Source organism: Argiope bruennichi, chromosome 2 (assembly GCF_947563725.1).
Source record: "Argiope bruennichi chromosome 2, qqArgBrue1.1, whole genome shotgun sequence".
In the NCBI taxonomy this organism is placed as follows: Eukaryota; Metazoa; Arthropoda; class Arachnida; order Araneae; family Araneidae; genus Argiope; species Argiope bruennichi.
Window position 1 is genome coordinate 96,289,616 of NC_079152.1, and position 20,794 is coordinate 96,310,409.

The 20,794-nt window shown below is 31.0% G+C and overlaps 1 protein-coding gene across 1 annotated transcript in view; it reads left to right on the plus strand.

Annotated features, from left to right (window-relative positions):
• Positions 1-20,794, plus strand: part of LOC129956177 (neuroendocrine convertase 1-like) — a 105,282-nt gene that overhangs the window by 51,647 nt on the left and 32,841 nt on the right. The window contains exons 3-5 of the mRNA XM_056068280.1: positions 16,011-16,148; positions 17,178-17,286; positions 20,727-20,764. Of these exons, the coding sequence (XP_055924255.1) occupies positions 16,011-16,148; positions 17,178-17,286; positions 20,727-20,764 (285 nt within the window). The remainder of the gene's footprint in view (positions 1-16,010; positions 16,149-17,177; positions 17,287-20,726; positions 20,765-20,794) is intronic.

Sequence of the window (20,794 nt, forward strand, 5' to 3'; positions counted from 1 at the left end):
AAATAAGAATATGTCAATTGTAGTTAGCTACAATAGAGTCGTCACAGTTATATTCCTAAAATGGTGTATCTGGTAACTGGAACTGTGTCCAACATAATCTATCCATCATTAATGACTAAAAGAGTTAAAGAGCTGGCAAACTGAGTAAGGACGTTTTTTGTTCTCGTAATCTTGAAATTCATTTTCCCCGGAATACCGCTTGGTAAAAATAAGAATAATCGTATTAAATCTCAATGAAATGTAACATTTCAAGTCAGTGGAGAAAATAATTTTATTTTGGCTGTTTGTAATGCACTCAAATTCTGCATGTTCGAGACTTAAGGGGTTGGTTACTGCAAAGCGCTTCAGGAATGCGGACTTCATTGGTATAGAATGTTAAACTCTACTAAAAAATAAAAATGTGTGTGTGCGAGCGCGCTTTAAGAAACGATTTGACTTAAAACAACCGAATTTAGCACAAAAATTCTTTAGAAGATGAAAATGCATATCCCGGGGCTTATTTATTTTGAAATTTCAATTAATTAAAATTTTAACAAGGTGTTGTATTTTTTCATGATAACTCCCAAGTATATTCATATACAGGAACAATGTGTACATTATTTTTAAAACAAAAAATATTGAATTACGATGAAAAAAATGAAAATAATTTTAGCGTAATATTCAACAATAATCTTGGTGAAATTCAATTGAACGATTTCAGTTTGCCATGAAATTCAATTTGTTTTTATTGTCTCATCAAATAGTTAATAGTTAATTTTCTTCCTTTGTTAAAAGAGACATTCTGTACATTATCCGCATGTGCCTGCAGCTTACTGGAGGAATTAAAAAGTGAAATCACATGACTGATAAAGGTAACAAGCAATTTAAAAGAGATTATTTAAAAGCCGATTTTTAAAAGCAGTATGATCTCCTCCTAAACCCACCTTAAACTTACCATATATTGTGTCCAACCATTAAACTTACCATATTTTGTGCACAACCACCTTAGAAAGGTGTTTGTACGCAATATATAGGACAGGTAAAAACTATAATGTCTCTCAAAAATTGACAATTGACAGTTTAAAAGATTTATTGAATAAAAACTTGAACTTCAAATTATAATTAGAGATTTAATTGAAATTAATCATGGAAGTACTCCCGGCGAATCAACTTGTTCTCGTAAAAGTGGCCAAATTTAATTATTCAATAGCAATAAAGTGAACAAACAATCTTAACTCTTTGATGCGAATGAAGTTGCAAACACATTTGTTAAAAATTAATTTAAATAATTTACAAATGCCTCGATTTAATTCAATTAATCACATGTTTGGGATATTAAACTGTACATCAGATTATGCATAACCTCACAAGTTATAATTCAGTTTCTGGCACCCGGATTTAATCAGCGCCATCTTAGAGAAATATTTACTACCAACACTTGAGGAAACAGTATCATGATCGATTAGTTTTCTTAAAGCCTCTGTAAATACCACAGCTTCCTGGTGGTGAAGAGATGCTTAAACCAATCTCGTTTTGCAAACAAGACATTAAAGGGATTATCTGGACTTGTTCCCCAAGCTGTTGGAATTTATTATTTTAATTGATTGAGAAATAATTCTTGTTGTGTTCGAATCGAAAAATGGAAAAGATTATATTTTAAATTGATTGTTTCAAAATAGAACTAAATAAATCCAACTAATTCCTTTCCAAATATATCCTTACAGAAATACAAATATTGTTTGAGATATTATTTTAATCAAACTTTCGCGGTTCAAAATCCTTCAATAATAGAAAGAAATAATGTAATATTACTCATCTAAATATCATTTTTATGGAGAAAGTTAAAAATTATTATGTATGTTGCATAATAATCAGAAAAAAATTCTTTCAGCTGCTGGTTAATTGCATTGTAATTATTTGATGAATTTCACCGAAATGTTTATTTATTAGGCTTTGTGGAGTATTTTTTCATATATGTGTACACAATGCAAAAATACAGTCATTATATCGGCATGGAGATTCTGATGTTTCTCTAAATTTTAGCCTTGCAAACCAGAGTCCAGAAATCACTTTTGGGTCTATTATTGTTGTTGAACATGAAAACTCAAAAAAGTAAAACGTTAAATGAATAATACTTAGTGTCCTCTTTTTTACACAATAATTGCAATGACGACATCCAACAGCAGGAATTTTTTCCCGCATGTGTGAATGAAATGACTCTATAGTACTAAGAGCTGATTGAGGAAATGTCTATATATTTTAGTATAAGAATTATAGAACTGTAATAAATTTTGAACTAAATACGTTTATGTTGATATTTGGTTTGTTAATTCGTACGCAAATGAACATTATAACTGAAAAATCATGAGCGAAGTGAGTGCAAATTGCCTTGAAACTTTTACTCTAAGATTGCAAATCTGCGTCAAATTTTAGACTCACTAGATGGAAAGAAACATGTCTTAAAGGCTCAATTTATCAAACTTTGAACTCAATTGGTGGAAGAAATATGTTGAAAACATTCATTCTGTCAAAGTTTGAACGAAATTGGTGGAAAAGGATTAGTCGAAAATGCTAACTTTATCAAATTTTGGTTACAGTCAGTGCAAAAGAGCAACCAAAATTAGTCACTCTATCAAATTTTGAAACTAATCGGTGCAAAAGAATATATCGGAAAAGGTTCGCTCCATCACAATTTGGAACTAATCGGTGCAAAGGAATATATCGAAAAGCACGATTTCAACAAATTTTGAACCAATCGGTGCAAAGGAATATATCGAAAAGCATGATTTCAACAAATTTTGAACCAGTCGGTGCAAAGGAATATATCGAAAAGCATGATTTCAACAAATTTTGAAACAATTGGTGCAAAGGAATATATCGAAAAGCATGATTTCAACAAATTTTGAACCAATCGGTGCAAAGGCAGAAATAGGAAAGGTCGTTCTATCAAATGTTGAAAACAATCTGCGCAAAGGAACAGATCGAAAAGACACTCTATCAAAATTTGGAACCAATCGGTGCAAAGGAACGTATTGAAAAGATCCACTCTAACTAATTTTGGAATCCAGCAGTGCAAAAGACTATGCTGAAAAGGTCATTCGATTCTTTTCATTACTAGACGGGTCTGGATGGGCTCCATTAGTTAATCCGTGACAGTTTCAGATCTGATTGTCTCACATAATTAATAAAGGCAATGGTAGAAAATGTCATGCAGTTGGCAGAGTGATTAAAATATAAATATTATCCGCAGGACACTTAAAAGGTAAATTATTATAACATTAGATGTTTTTCCCCTCAATGGGATCTTTTTAAACCATATTAACCAAGAATACTCGAACGAAAATTAAGCATTATAATCGGATTCAAACAATTTGCAATGACGTATACAAAATTAAAAAAATGCTGCAAAAAGAAAGTATCAACAATAATCTTTTCTTTGATTTATGAAAAGAGAATAACTAATTTTTGTTAGTGCTTAGTATTATTCGGACACCAATAAATTTGCAAAGTTAGATATAAAAAATAAACCTGTTACTAAGCTTCAAAATATAAATTCATATTTCCCATCTGAAAATCCCCCCGGGGGGGGCACCTCGAAATGAGGATGAGATTCTTCCGGCATGGTGGTTGGATCTCGCCACCCTGGAGGGTACACTAATAGGTGGGGGATCTGGCTCCTCCCATCGATGACGGGACGTACTTCCTTCGGGGAGGGTTGTACCGTGGCCGGTGACGGCCCTTAGGACTCAACCACAGTTCCCGCCAATGTTGCTGTTGCGGCGGTCCGGTCATTCAGTTTTATGGTTTTAATCCGTGTGCCTTCGGGCGGGTAGGAGAGTTAGATGGTTGACTTCCCATCTGAAAAGAAAGTATCAACAATAATCTTTTCTTTGATTTATGAAAAGAGAATAACTAATTTTTGTTAGTGCTTAGTATTATTCGGGCACCAATAAATCTGCCAAGTTAAATATAAAAAATAAACCTGTTACTAAGCTTCAAAATATAAATTAATATTTCTCATCTGATAATGAAGCTGAGCAAAACTACTGAGATATTTATAACTCTGCCTAGCTTTACAAACGGCGGTGGATTATTATGTATACTGATATTAAAAAACTCATTGAAAATGTTTGGTATTGCGTTACTGTAAAAGAAAGTTGAGAGAAAACACTGCCATTGCTTCCATTATTATTAGTAAAAATCAATAAATTTGAAAAAAATATTTGTTGTGAAGTGTTGTAACTGAGTGCTGCTGAAATAACTCAACATTACTGAGCGCTTTAAGGATATGTCTCGATTTTAAAAAGCATTTCTTTATATTATATCTTGAGAAAATACATTCATAAAATTATTTTTAATATCCTGAACACAATTGTTGGAGTTCGAACATAAATAGTTTAATAAATTAATAAACATATATAAAAATCAAGATTTCGGAGAAATGCAATCTTGGAGGAGGATGAATTATTACAAAAAGAGTCAAATGTTCTTAATCATTATGACGATTAATATAAAAGCAAAACAGAAAAACTTTTCTATGATTAAAAAATTTTCAACAGTCGTTTAGAGCGTGAATATATCGACAGATCAGATTTTTTTGTATCATTAATAATTTCTTTTGAAAAGAAAACGTTGGACAGAGCTTATAAATCAAGATACAATGCATGATTACCTTGAATCATCAAAATGCATTATCAAATTTCTCAAAATGGAAGTAAAAATAATTTTCAACTGTTTTTCTTATACTGAATAAGAATAAATGCAGAATTGAATTAGATTGGATTTCAATTTATTAATAATACTGGATATATAAATCCTTACTTTTTCTCAAATGATATATCTTTCGATTCATCGTCTAGTCAGAATCAATTGCATCGTCTCTCACGTAAAATATTAATCCTCATTAAAAAATACATACAGAAATATTTTAACCTTTTTATATCATATTATTGATACAATGTAATTTATTTAATGTAATTCCATCATAAGATTACTTTTATTATATAACAGATTTTTGGTGGAAAAGAAATTCTAAGTGATATTTCGAAAAAGTATCGAAAGTTTTTCATTGAATTCTGAAATTCAATAGCATAGTTCTGATTTCTAAAAGCAGAAATGATTAACTCGAAAAACTTCAAAGGCCAGTTTGTACTTCTTATTGTTTGACTTCGAAGTTTTATGTTGGATATAGCATTAACTTTTTAACGTTTTTAGAAAAATTTTCTTCATCTTGAGGACATTTTTGAAATGTTCTATCGATAGCAATGCTGATGAATTACATTTTTTTTCACAGTTCCATTCATTTACTTTATGGATTCTCAAGGAAGGAAAAAGATTTGAATTTTCTTTTAATTGAATTCTGGCTTTTCTTTCTTTGGATTTTCTTTTTTTTCATTTTAATTTTCATGAAATTCGTTAGGGGGTGTGCAACAACGCTTCATTAAATTTTAGTCAAACGATGTAACACATGTTTTTATTTATTTATTTTAACATATTTTATTTAAATTAGTCAATTAGAATTAAAATTTAAACTCACTCTTAACTGGGGAGGTGCGGCCTAGGTGACCACCTTTTCTTTACACTGAAATTAAGTTTTTTAATAAAAGTATTAATACGAAAATCTGTCAATATATTTTGCAGATATTTTTCTTGATATATAGATAGGTCTTAGAAATGTTTCAAAATATATTATCATTGAAAAAAGTAATTGCGTTGGAACATGCATTTTCTTCACAAATTAAATATTACAACAAATAATATTCTTGAAAACACATATTACTTATTATTTTTAAATCATAATTATTTTTCCAGTATACAAAGGTATATAGAGAAAAATATTAGGAAAAAATTCAACAATTATATGAAAAATAAAAATAAAAAATTGACAATGGGTAAAACTGGCCCTTTTTTTATTGGCAACATCGATTTTCGAGGACATTTTAAAAATACAGGTTAAGTACAAGTATAAAAATCAGCCAATAAGTTCTGTAGAAATTTCTCTTGTTATATTAATATATTTTAGAATTCTTTCAAAATACATTATTACTAGAAAAATTAATTATATTTGAACATACACATCACAATCAGCCAAATGAGAATTTTCATCGAAAAAATTTTCTGTACAATTATCTTCATCACTAAAATCACTTTCTGCTTCTTTTAAAAGTCTCTGGAGCTCTGCTTCATAACGAAGATCAGTAGATTGAACGATGTTTCGAGCACCAAGTTTTAGAGACATCTGCTAAGCCTTGTATAATACTGGAACGCTAAAAGGGAGGTGCGGTCTGACAGACGTCGCACTAAGAAATAGATGAAATATTTTTAAAAAGCATCCACTGAAACCGACTGAAAAAGGTCACGAGGTAAAGGTGAAGGTCACGAAACAGGAAGCTACAGGTCAGGTTGAGCTAAAAATAGAATAGGGGGACCGAAAGTCCATCTTTAGAGGTCTGACAGACCGCACCTCCCCAGTTAAGGGTTAAATGTGACTTTCCATGCAAAATCATTTTAAATGGGCCACAATTGCTTTTTTATTTAACGCACATGATGTTTTTGAAATAATTTGATGTACGTTAAACTGTTTTAAGCTTACAGAATAGCAACGGATATTTGTCAAAATATATAGCAAAAAGGAGAAGCATTATTTGGAAATCAACCAAACATAACAAATTTTCATCTTTAATTATTTTTGAAGTGAAAATTTAAGCATAACTGCTGTCTTTTTTTTTTAATTGCAAAATATGCAGTCATTGTTAGCATTTTAAAACACGCTAGTGAACATTTCTATAAATTTCGTAAAACGTTTAAATTTTGTTGCAAAAATGAAAATAATTGTTGAAAATTATATCTTAAAATTATTTTTTAAATAATTAATAGCAAAAAGAGAATATTAAGTGATGAATAAATTTGAATCATTACATGAAAAGTTTTAAGTTGCAATAAGAATTTTGAATTTTAAAAGGGCATGCAAATGTTTTCGTGCAATATTTTGCATGATTTTTGTTAAAAAATAAAAAAAGAATCGTGCAACATTTTGTAAATAAATTCTCTAATCAAAATTTCACTAAAATCGCGATTAATTGCAGATAGTTTTCTATTAAAGTTGAATTTAGTTATTATGATTCAATTTGTCTGTCTTGCAGAGTCTAAGAAACAGATACGCATTCATATATTAATACTGAAGATGACAAAAAATATGAACTTTCTACAAACACAATCGTTAAAAAAAAATCTGAAAGTGAAAAGAAAAAAAAAATTTCTCACTTCTCCGCTATAAACCTCATTCTAGAAAGAAAGGCAGAGTTCATAGATCCATTGTTTAAAATTTAAGCTGGAAAAGAAGATTTAATTATAAAGTTCTTGTTAAATTTTATGAGAGCTTCATTTTCAAGTCTTATTTTCCTCTTTAAACTTAAAACTACGAAACGAAAAGTAATTTTTGCTCTGTATAAAAATCCACGCAAAGTTTTTTTTTATTTAATAATAAAGACAATTATTTAAATTCCATGATTATTAAAAAACCGCATATTATTCTATTATCACAATTCATTCACTATTGCATTAAAAAATGCTTTGTATATTGAAAATAAGAAAAATATATATTTATCCGTGGCGATCTACTTACCCGAAGATGTAATCTAAATTGGGAAAATGGAAATTTTAATTTGGAAATAACAATTCGATATATTAAATCCGTAGTACATAAAACTATAGGTACAAATAACATTACAAAACAATTCAAAGATATCCCACAAAAAAAATCAATCGCTGTTAAGTCCCTAAATAACTATGTGCATTTGAAATATTCTGTAAGAAAATTAAATACGTAAAATGAAACAGGAATTGCAACAAAAAAAAAAAAAAAACCCGTTCAGAATGTTATACCTAAAAATTGAATGAGGGGAAAACTAAAAGAACTTTTTAAAAAACATCAAAAATTAATACAAAAATATTTTAATTAGAGGTTTTCTTTGTTTGGAATGCTTAATGCAAATGCACTCAGAAATTTTTAAAATTCCATCCACTTTCAATTAATAAAAAAAATAAAAATCAAAAATCAAAAATTGAAATTATGCATCTTTATTTTAGTCAGAAATTCTATTTAAATGAAACTATATAGTTAATATCCAGTTAAAAACAATTGTGTTCCAAATAGCATTTTGAACCATATTTATAATTTGTAAACTATTTAATTTCTAAAAATAAATCGTAATAAGTGTGTGTGTTCCAAACCAAGACAGGAATATGCGTTTCGTCAATAAGATCAGCGTCTACGTCTATCATGAAGTATAATGAGTTACTTTTAGCTAAGAGAATTGCCGTTGAAAACACGCACTCAGTTTAATTAAATAATCAAAATTTTACTGTCGTTTCTTTCTTTTCAGTGCTTCATGTCTGTACTGCATCAACAATACAGTAATAAATTTAGTTAATTGAAAATAATTGACTGGCATCATAAAAGAAGTAATAAAAGAAACATGCACTCAGTTTAATTAAATAATCAAAATTTTACTGTCGCTTCTTTCTTTTCAGTGCTTTATGTCTGTACTGCATCAATAATACAGTAATAAATTTAGTTAATTGAAAATAATTGACTGGCATCATAAAAGAAGTAATAAAAGAAACATGCACTCAGTTTAATTAAATAATCAAAATTTTACTGTCGTTTGTTTCTTTTCAGTGTTTCATGTATGTAGAGCTGGTTGTGTGTATTTAAGCCAAGGAAAGATGACTTCTTGTCTCTTTTCTTATTTATTTTGCACACACACACATATAACAACACATGGACGATGACTTCACATATATAAGGTAACACATAATACTATATACAATTAAAGTAGAAATTGCCGCTAACAAAGAGCGAACGAATACTTCTTTTTGCCGCTAACAAAAGAGCGAGCGGTGCCTACTTGCACCAGTTTCACACCAACTCTCAGGGAGAAGTGTTTACAAAAACAGCTTAAGTGCGCTTCCCCCACATTCCAAACATACATATGGGTTAGCGCATACTGCGCCATCTATGTTCAGTATTAATCTTTACTGTATGAATACATATACAAAGAAACAAAAATACAAATAAAGTAATTAAATAAAAAGAAAATATTATAAATAATAAAATCACATAAACATACTCCCACCGATCAAGAAGTCATTCTTGATGCACAGGTAAGATACACAGTTTAACTATAGACCTTTTAAAAAGCCCTTTCAAAGTTTTTAATGTAACTACTCTTATGGCCCCATCCTTACCAGGATGTATAGCTACAACCTTACCAAGAGGCCATGTTGCTGGGGGAATATTGTCTTCTTTAATAATTGCAATATCACCGATTTTAATGTTTGGATAACAATTTTTTCCATTTTCTCCTGTTTTGTTTTGACATATTACTTCAAAATCTACAACATACAACACAATTTAATACACATTTTTTAACTATTCTTTTAACATTTAATTTCTAAAATGTTTGGCGTAAAATACCCATTAACAAATTACCACACGCATGCAAATTTAAAATATGAAAATATTGTACAATCAGAATACTTAATTTATTCTGGTTAGGTAATATGATAGGATGTTTTGCATTATATTGCAAAGATGCATTTTGAAGACGCCCTCCCACTCTGAGCAACCCGTCCTTATCAATGAATGGACAAAGTGCTGATAGTGGGCTTTTCTTTGGCATTGGTTGGTTTGACCTTATACAATTGATTTCAGCATCAAAAAATACAGTTTGAACATATTTTACAATAATATTACGAGCAAAAATTCTTTCCTTTGAAGTTATAGGTTCAATTATACCTGTAGAATTATTAACTTTACCAGTTTTACAATTATTTATAAATCGAATACAAAAACATAATACATTAATTAACTTAGTATATGACGAGTATTTTTCAATTAATGAATCTATTAAGTCATTTTTCAAAATTGCAGCAAATACACATGCAGTTTTTTTCTTTTCCTTAAGGACAGAGTCATTGGTTTTGAATACTGGTTGCTTTGGCCAGTCAGCCTCTGATGATGTTAGGAAAGTAGGGCCCTCCCACCATAGACGACAGTCTGGCAGATCCTTAGGAGACAAACCTCTGGATCCTATATCTGCTGGATTTTCCTTTGACGGCACATACCTCCATCTATTTTGAGGGATGAGGTCCAAGATCTCTGAAGTCCTGTTGGCAACAAAGGGCTTCCAATTTCGAGGAGGTGAAGACAACCAGGAAAGAACAACTTGAGAATCTGTCCAAGCATATATATTAATAACATGATCATTAAAAGTTTTAATTAGAACAGATAATAATCGGGCTAACAGGAGAGCTCCATTTAACTCCAGCCGTGGAATGGATACAGGCTTTAGCGGAGCTACCTTGCTTTTAGCTGCTAAAATAGTGACTTTCGTAACACCATTATCAGTTCTTTGAACCGCATAAATTACACAGGCATATGCTGATTCCGATGCATCCGAAAATCCATGAAGAGTAATTTCCTTTTCTGTAGTTAGAAGCCATCTCGGAATAGAAATGTGACATATTTGCTGAAATTCCTTTTTGAATTTACGCCACTTAACTGCAAAATGTTCCGGTAAGGCACTGTCCCAATCAAGTTTCAGCAACCATAACTGCTGATAAAAGATTTTTATTAATATTGTGCAAGGTGAAAGAAAACCCAAAGGATCAAATAGCCTTGCTGATTGTGACAGAAAAGATCTTTTGGTGATTTCATTCTCAAAATTAAAGTCAATTTTAAAAACAAAGCAATCAGTAGAAGAGTTCCAAATAAGTCCCAGAGTTTTAGAACAGTTTTCGGGATGAATTTCCACATTAGATTCATTAGCACTCAGGCATTCAGCTAAATTATTTAAGACATGTGGAGAATTAGAACGCCACTTTCTTAAGTGAAATCCTCGGACATCTAGAATTTCCGACAATTTTTGAATTAACGCGATTGCTTCTTCATTAGATTTTGCTCCAGCCATCAAGTCATCCATATAAAAGGAATTTTGAATTATTTTAGATATTTCAGGATTTATAATTTGAGAATCCAAGCCTACTTGATGTAAACATCTAGTAGCTAAAAATGGAGCGGATGAAGTTCCATAAGTTACAGTAGAAAGTTTGTATTTCTTAATAGTGGAATCAGGTGAATTTCTCCACACTATTTTTTGCAAATTTTGATCTTCTGAATCAATTAAAATTTGTCTATACATTTGCTTTATATCGGAAGTGAAAGCAACTTTATTTAGTCTGAATCTGACAAGAATAGTAAATATATCTGGTTGCAGTAATTTTCCTACCCCCAAAACTGAATTCAACGAATTAAAGTTAGGCGGTTTGCAGGATCCATCAAAGACAACTCGAAATTTGGTTGTAATGCTGTCTTTCTTTTGCACAGCATGATGAGGAAGAAAGTAATCCGGTTTAGAAAAATCAAAATCTTTATTAGGTGACATATGCCCCAATTCTTCATATTCACTCATAAAACTCTTCTATTCCATTTCAAATTCTGAGTCAAATTAAAACTTCCTTTCCATAGCTAGAAGCCTAGAAATAGCCATTCCCTTTGTATCTCCTAACTGATTAATGTCCTGAAGCTGGTTTGAGACGCGCTAGGATAGAACCTGGGACCTTTAGGTTAGCAGTCCAGTAACTTAACAATTATACCAAAACGATCGTTCGGGTAGAAGAGTTGTTACTGGCTTATGTGCGATTCACCACAGTCCTTATAAACAGGTAATCTTACAACAAATCGACCCTGATCATTTATCCTGCAAGTCGATTTAAAATGATTTTCACAAAATTCTTCTTCATCTGAAATAAGAAACTTTTTATCCGGCAACTCTTCCATTTGCCAAAATTTTTGCAAAACAGAATCAATGTTACAATCACTTTCAACGGAAATCAGATGCGATTGTGTGTACGATGATGAAATAGAATCTCTTCGAATCTGACCTGCGACAACCCATCCAAATATTGTGCTTTGCGCAATTGGTTGTCCTTCAGACCCACTAATTTTTCCATTACGAAGGATTGAGAAAAAGCAATCAGAACCTAAAATTATATCACATACTGATGGCCTTGAAAAATCTTCATCTGACAGAGTGATGCCCTTCAAATAATCTAATTCTTTAATGTTAATATTCTCAACTGGGATTTGAGAAGTAACCTTATTTAAAATAAAAGCATTAACTGTCACACATTCTTCACTAAATCTTGACCCAATTTTTAAATTAACTGAGCCACGTCTGGTTCCTGCTTGAACCCCACTTAGAGACACTCTAGCATTCTTTCTTTTTAGTCCTAAAATATTTATTACATTTTCACTGACAAAACTGGACTCCGAACCACTATCTAGTAAAGCTCTGAATAAGAAAGAATCACCCCCATTATTATACAGTAAAACCTTTGCCGTGGGAAGGAAGGTTATAAATTTGGAGTTGTTTAGACATGTGCTAGAACTAACAGGCCTTTGAGGTTCCACTGATTTATTGCGTTGCGTTTCTACCCCTGGGCGGATGTCGTCTTCGGAGGGGTGTTTTGGGGTTTGATCGTTAGGTTCGGGTTCGGATTCTGAAACACGTGCACTATTTACTACCCTTTTAACATCTTCATGCAAGAGTGAATTATGGTTCCCTTTACATATGGTACACTTTAAATGGCAATTAGTGCAATCCTTAATTTTATGAGAATTCAAACATAAAAAGCAAAGATAGTTTCGCTTTACAAAATTCTTCCGAGCATTCAAATCCATATTTCTAAATTTAATACATTTAAACAATTTATGCATTCCCGAACATTTCAAACAATTTTTATCACTTTTATTTCTTTGAATATTTTCACATGCAACAAAATTAGACTTAGTAGGAATTTTAGCATCATATTCATTATAAACCATTAATTCAAGCGATGAACATCTGGTATTTAAAAATTCCAAGAATTCTTCCCACGTAGGAAATTCTATTTCTGAAGTTTTCACGGACCAAAGTCTTCTTGTTTCAGGATCTAATTTTTGCAATAACAAATGAATTAGCCATGGATCTCTGCTAGATGCCTCTTCTCCTAAAGATTTTAACCCTCTCAAAACCTCATCACTCGTGTCAACTATATTTCGCAAATTCGTTGAATTGGCTTGAGAGATGCCCTTTTGTTCCAAAAATGTTTTAATTAATGCATTAATAATTTTCTTCTTCTTATCATACCTGTCCATTAATTTTCCCCATGCTTCTTCATAGGAATCATTGGACAACGGTATGTGCTTAATTAAAGAAGCGGGTTCATCAGACAACAAACCCTTTAAATACTGAAATTTTTGGCTATTGCTTAGTGAAAGCTGCGAATGAACTGTGGATACAAATAAATCTTTAAAGTTCATCCAATCTTCAAATTTACCAGAAAACACTGGAATAGTAAGCTTTGGTAAACGAAAATTCGAAATAGATTGAACTGAAGAATTTTGTGTTTGAGCAGAAGTAAATTGAGATGTATTAAAGACATCAATTTTATTTTGAAACTTTAATTTCAAGGAAAAATATCTATTTTCGAATTCCTCTATTTCAGAATCCTCAATAGTTAATTCTGAATCTAATTTTTCGAATTCTTTCAAAAGTTCTTCTAACCTCTGCAAACGAATCACTACTTCATTTTTTGATTCTAATTCATCTGCAGAATGTTCTAATCTAGTTAAGGAGGCCTTAACCTTGCCTCTTGCGACTTTAATTTGCGTTATGTGTTCCTTATATCTTTTCGGATCGTCCATGTTGAAAAGAAATTATATAACAAATCATTTGAGAAACGGAACCGAAACTAAAGCAAATTATGTTCGCTCGCAATTCGAGAACTTCTTATTAACTCTTCAGATGTTCTTCTCTTTAAAAACATCAAACTAATAATCAATAATAATAAGAAACAAATGAAAGAACTTATCTGTTTCTCATGCTGACATCTCGTCGGTGCCTCCAATTTTTATGTAGAGCTGGTTGTGTGTATTTAAGCCAAGGAAAGATGACTTCTTGTCTCTTTTCTTATTTATTTTGCACACACACACATATAACAACACATGGACGATGACTTCACATATATAAGGTAACACATAATACTATATACAATTAAAGTAGAAATTGCCGCTAACAAAGAGCGAACGAATACTTCTTTTTGCCGCTAACAAAAGAGCGAGCGGTGCCTACTTGCACCAGTTTCACACCAACTCTCAGGGAGAAGTGTTTACAAAAACAGCTTAAGTGCGCTTCCCCCACATTCCAAACATACATATGGGTTAGCGCATACTGCGCCATCTATGTTCAGTATTAATCTTTACTGTATGAATACATATACAAAGAAACAAAAATACAAATAAAGTAATTAAATAAAAACAAAATATTATAAATAATAAAATTACATAAACAATGTCTGTACTGCATCAATAATACAGTAATAAATTTAGTTAATTGAAAATAATTGACTGGCATCATAAAAGAAGTAATAAAAGAAACGTGCACTCAGTTTAATTAAATAATGAAAATTTTACTGTCGTTTCTTTCTTTTCAGTGCTTTATGTCTGTACTGCATCAATAATACAGTAATAAATGTAGTTAATTGAAAATAATTGACTGGCATCATAAAAGAAGTAATAAAAGAAACGTGCACTCAGTTTAATTAAATAATCAAAATTTTACTGTCGTTTCTTTCTTTTCAGTGCTTTATGTCTGTACTGCATCAATAATACAGTAATAAATTTAGTTAATTGAAAATAATTGACTGGCATCATAAAAGAAGTAATATTTCTAAAGAAAGTCTCTTTAATTTTCGAATTTCTGGTATAGAATATAGTAGGATGGTAATTTTGGTTGAATCATCTGTTAATTTCTTCGACTGATTTGATTTATCACTTGTTATATTTTATGCATTACGAATTTCACATCATACAATTTATATAAAGATTATCATCCAAACATATGATCAGTATATATAATCGGCCACCGCCGTCTGTAATGGCAGGAGAAGTTAAAAATATCCCTGTCTTTTGATTTCGTCATTAAGGGATGTGGAACCCCAACATTTGTTTTAGTGTCTGTAATCTAATATAGTTTTTTTTATATTTAAATTGCCTGATTCATCGATACGCGGATGAATAAATATTAAAGGTCAGAGAGCTGGCATTTGTCGTTTTATTATTTCATATATGATGATTCATTATGTTCTCCAACCAACTTAAAGGTTATTGCTATTTTTTTTTTAATTTTGTATTTGGCATTGCAATTTTTTTGTTAGTGCATTTTTATTGGTATCAATCAGGCTTTAGCGATTAATTTTGATTTGAGGTATTGTGTACTTTCCAGACAGAGAAAATCCCATAGTAAAGGAACTAAACTTCTAATGCTAATATATATTTACACTAAAGTGTGCTATAAATAAAAAATTTTTTTTATTTCTTAATACTCTGCCGATATTCATAATATTTTCTGCGATAACTTTCGTTAATTAATCCAGAAGGGCATATTTTATAAACATGCAAAAAAAGCGAAAATAAAAAAAAAAATTCTTTTGAATTTAATATCTGAAAAAAGCATTTTTACTAATAATTTTGAATTGGCAAAAGCACACGAAGGGAATATCCGGTAGTTAATAAAATTGTTTTAATTTAAATATAAGAATAGATAGCATTGTCATAACTTGTACTTTAAATTAATGTCGATACAAAATATTAAATTTAGACAAAAAAAAAATATCGGAGACTAAAATTGAAATTATTTTTGTACGTTAATATGTTCCGAAGTTATTGTAAAAAATGCTCCGCTTCTGGCTTATTTTTAATTGTTAAAAACCTTTAATTAAAATTTGAAAATCTCTTTCTCAATGAGCACTTACTATCCAAGATGAAGTGTGAACTAAATTTGGCAGCACTAGATCCAAGAATGACGTTGTGCTAGAAATAAATTATATCTTGTACGTAATGCCTTCAACTACATTTCAAAATTTACAGAAAAGAAGTCAAAAATTGTATCAAATTTTTCTTTTGTAAATTACAAGTTTATCTTTAGGTTGAATGGGCGGAGCAACAAGTTGCTAAGCGTCGAGTTAAAAGAGAATTTCAAAATGATGCTTCGGAGCTGAGAGTCAAGACATCAAAAGAAAATATAAAATTCAATGATTTCCTATGGCAAGACCAATGGTATCTTGTAAGTAATAGAGTTGTTTCATTATGATTATTTTAAATCTTTATCACTTTTATCTATAACTTTTATTTCATAATATAAAAAATTATCTTCGAAGAAACTCGATAAATATATCAATGAAAGAAAGCTTATTTCTAGACACTGTCTAACCTTTTTTGCTATACTGATTTCTTGAGGTCAATTCATTTAATTTATATACAAACAAAATAATACTATAAATATGCATTGCATGTTTATAGTATTGCTTCTTATAACAATGAGTCACTATTTTTAAGTGATTCAATGATATAATAGATTCCAATGCTGTCCAAACTACAAATATTTATTTTTTTATTTTTTATCAAAAACAAAAAATTTTGAAAAGTAAAAGTAATGATAATAATTAGTCTGATTTTCCAAATTTTAAATTTCAATTTCATTAAACTGATAATGATCATTTTTTAATTATAAAATTTCATAATCATTGCATTTTTCTTACAAGAACTTTTTCTTTCCTATAAAATTTATGAATGATCATAACCTCGATTAGAAATACATTTTTTTTTATACTTCAACTTAAGAAACCAATTCCATAATTTTCTGAAAAGAATATGCTAAATAAGAATTTAAGATTGTTTTTCTTGTATTTAGAGTTTGAATTTCAAATAATGTAAATCTAATAAAATATTTACCCACATTAGTAAATTCTAAATGAGAGATTTTTAATATAAATAATTTCAATAAATTTTAGAAAAAAAAAATCTAAAAATTATCAATTAAATATGATAAAATGAGATGATCAAGGTTTTTTTCATATTAAAAAAATGCATGCTGACAAAATAGTAATTATTCAATTAAAACTTTGTCATTTTGTGAAATTAAAATTTCTATAAATTTTGGATGAAACCATTATTGTAAGTAGAATCAAGTATATAATTATTTATCTTTTTTCAAAAAATTTCCAGTTTATAGAATTTGTATTAAAACGGTTGAAACGGATATCGTTTCTTAAGTGATCTTCCAGACAATATCTCTCTTTAAATTATTTTGCAGCATGATACCAGAAACATTCCCAATGTCCCAGAGCTGGATATGAGGACGATCCCTGTCTGGAATATGGGTTACACTGGGAAAGGTGTTGTCATCACTATTATGGATGACGGTAATGCATTTCTTACTACATTATAACTAGAGTGATTAAAGTTGCCATTAAAAAACTAAGATATACGTTGTGCATTAAAAATTATCTGAAAAAATAATTTGTTCATAAATAAAGTTAGGAAATCGTGATTTGCTGGTGTATGAATACACCATTTTGAATTTTTTCAGACTGCAGCAGCTGTTTTTCACCATCAGATTGCTGATAATTTAGGAAGTATAACCGAGCGCAGTTGGATTTTCACTCTTGAATTAAAATAAAAAGATTTAAAAACATAAACAACGCTAATGCATAGTATTTTATAAACGCCTGTTGATACGAAGCTAAGCTATCCCTTAGCGGACAAAGCAGGAGATAGTTAGCGTGTATAAGTGTGGTACAACTGTTTCAAAGACGGTCGTACATCTTGAAGTAAGTTCTAATAAGCCCTCATCATTTAGTCATGAGGCCGTAAGTGATCGAATAAGCATCGTCCTGATATAGGATCGTTACACAATAGAAGAGAACTTGTAGATGAGGTGAGCATCAGTAGTGGATCCATTTATTCCATTTAATCAGAGGATTTGAGTCACACATTCTCGCTCCACATTTCATACAGTATTTCTTGAGCAAAAAAAAAAAAGATTTTTGTTCTCTTCTTCTCTCGGCGCATAGCTCATTGAGTCATTGAGAAAACAATTAATGTCTTCCTATTTGTGATATAAAAACAGGAGCAGCATTTTATTTTTATTATTACAACATCAACTAATGTTGAATCAATCATTATAACAAACAAACAAAAATTGTTAAAATTTTTGCATGCCGTTTGTTAATTGTATATATATATATATATATATATATTTGATGAACCAGGGGGTCGTAAATTATTGAAAACGAAAAAGTAGTTTAGAACCCTTATCTGCAAAAATAATAATACTTTAAGAAAAATAAGAGCCTGAAAATATAAGGAATTTTATACTCTTTAATTTGATGTATGTTTGTAGTGGGAAAACTGAGGATATTTTAAGATATTCAAGAAAAATTAAATTGTTTGCCAGTAAACATCGCTGCAACATCGATACCTATGTTTACAGAGGATGTTGCCAAATTCGAAAAGTAAATTTAAAGAAGTGATAATAGGCATAAAGGATATGAAAAATTATCATAAAACAAAGGATCGCAGGAGACGTTTATTCTGTTAAAATCGCAAAAACAGACATCGAAGAGACAATTAGCTTGTCGAAGTGAATGGCTCTATGAATGCGAGGATTTGGAACAAGGTAGCCGAGAAGAAGAAGCTTTCTCATATGTAAATTTTCCATGCTTTCGAAGAATATAAAAGCAGCGAGCATTGCAGAATTGATGGTTCGAGGAGTATAAAAACAGCTTGTATTCATTAAAGGTAAGTGCAGTATTGATAGTCGATAAGTTTCATTCGCAAACAAAATGTCAGATTTCACGAATGACGAATATGGGAATATCCATTTAATTTACGGCCGAGAGGATGTAATGGACGCTTAGCACAAAGAATATACCAAGAGCAATATCCAAATAGGCGTTGTCTACACCCCAGCACCTTTGCAAATATTGATCGACGGTTGCGGGAGAAAGGATCCTTCAAAATAACGAGGCCAAATGTAGTGAAAGAACGCAGTGTGCGCACACCTGAAACTGAAAACCGGGTTTTGCAGCGCTTTGCCGATACCCCATCGACAAGCACGCGATCAGTTGCAGCTGAATTGGGTATTCGGCACGAAATGGGGTGGGAGGTCATACGTGCTGAAAACATGTACCCCTTCCACTTACAGAAAGTTCAAATCCTATGCTATGACGATTTCCTACTTCGGATGGAGTTCGCACGCTGGATGCTTGGTGCCACACAAGAGAACTTGTAGATAAACTTGTTTCCTGCAAGAATTTTATTCTCAAATAAAGCCTGCTTTACTAGAGAAGGCTTCTTGAGCACGCACAATGCACATATTTGGTCAAACGAAAATCCCCATATCACTGTCTCGTCGAACGTGCAACACAAATTTAGTGTTAACATCTGGGCAGGAATTCTTTGAGATCATCTGTTGGGACCGTATCTTATGCCCGAACGCCTCAGTGGCGCAAAGTACCTTGTTTTCTTGCAGCACGTCCTTCCGGATTTACTGTAGGGAATACCGGCCATTGCAAGTCAGAACATGTTGTTAAGTGGTTAATGCATGAAGGTGCAACAGCGCATTTTTCGAATTCCATTCGTAACTACCTAGATGATATATGCCCTGGGAGGTGGATTGGAAGCGGCGGACCTGTTGATTGGCCTCCACGTTCCCTGAACCTTATTCCCTTGGATTTCTTCTTCTGGAGCCACATGAAATCTCTTCTTTATCAAACGCTTTTGAATATAGTTGAAAATCTCGTAGCACGGATCATCGTCGCTGCTGGAGAAATTGCAAGCACACCTGTATGTTTGAGCGCTTCCGGCGGTCCTTTAATCTTCGGTATCGGTTGTGCACCTCCGCTGCCGCAACATTGAGCAATTTTTATAAAAGTTTCCCATTGTCTGATTTCTTATATTAAAATGTCTGTGCTGTAAATGTATGATGTATCTGTATTCCATCAAATAATTTTTCACCGTCGTTTGCGACTTTATATTTCTTTGGAAATTCTTATCGCTTTGATGCCTACTATCACTCTTCAGAATCCTTCGGTAGAATTTTGCAATATCTTCTGTAAACATAGGTGCCGATGTTGCAGCGATGTTTCCCGGCAAACTTTTTAGTTTTTCTTGAATATCTAAAAAACCCCTCAGTTTTCACACTACAGACTTATATCAAATTAAAGAGTATAAAATTCCTTATATTTTCAAGCTTTTATTTTTCTTAAAGTTTTAATATTTTTGCAGACAAAGGTTCTTAGCTATTTTTCGTTTTCAATAATTTACGACCCCCTGGTTCATCAAATCGGCATATTATTTACATGGAAAATAGCCTTGAAGAATGCGCTTCCACTTAAAAAAAATTCATAGTTAAAACACCATTTTTTTTTTTTTTTTTTTGCAGTTTCCAACACTTCTCTGACTCCCTGCATTTTTGCGATTTTCACCCCCTAAACGTCGTTTAGGACCCCATGTTGTATGGTGGTGATTCTTTATCCTCTTGATGCCTACTATCACCCCTCTGAATTTGTCGGTCGAATTCGGCAACAACCTATATATATATATATATATATATATATATATATATATATATATATATATATATATATATATATATATATATATATATATATATATATATATATATATATATATATATATATTCATCTTCAGAAATTGTTAACGTTTAAAACACAGACGGTAAAAATTGCTAAAAATATCAATATCAATTCACATTATTTCAGGTTTTCGAAAATTTTTATCTGCAGAATCTTGAATTATTCTAAATGAGTTAAGATTGAAATAATTTATCTTTTTATAGGTTTGGAATGGAATCACACGGATATTAGAAAGAATTATGTAAGTAACCTCTTTTTTTATTCTCTTTTA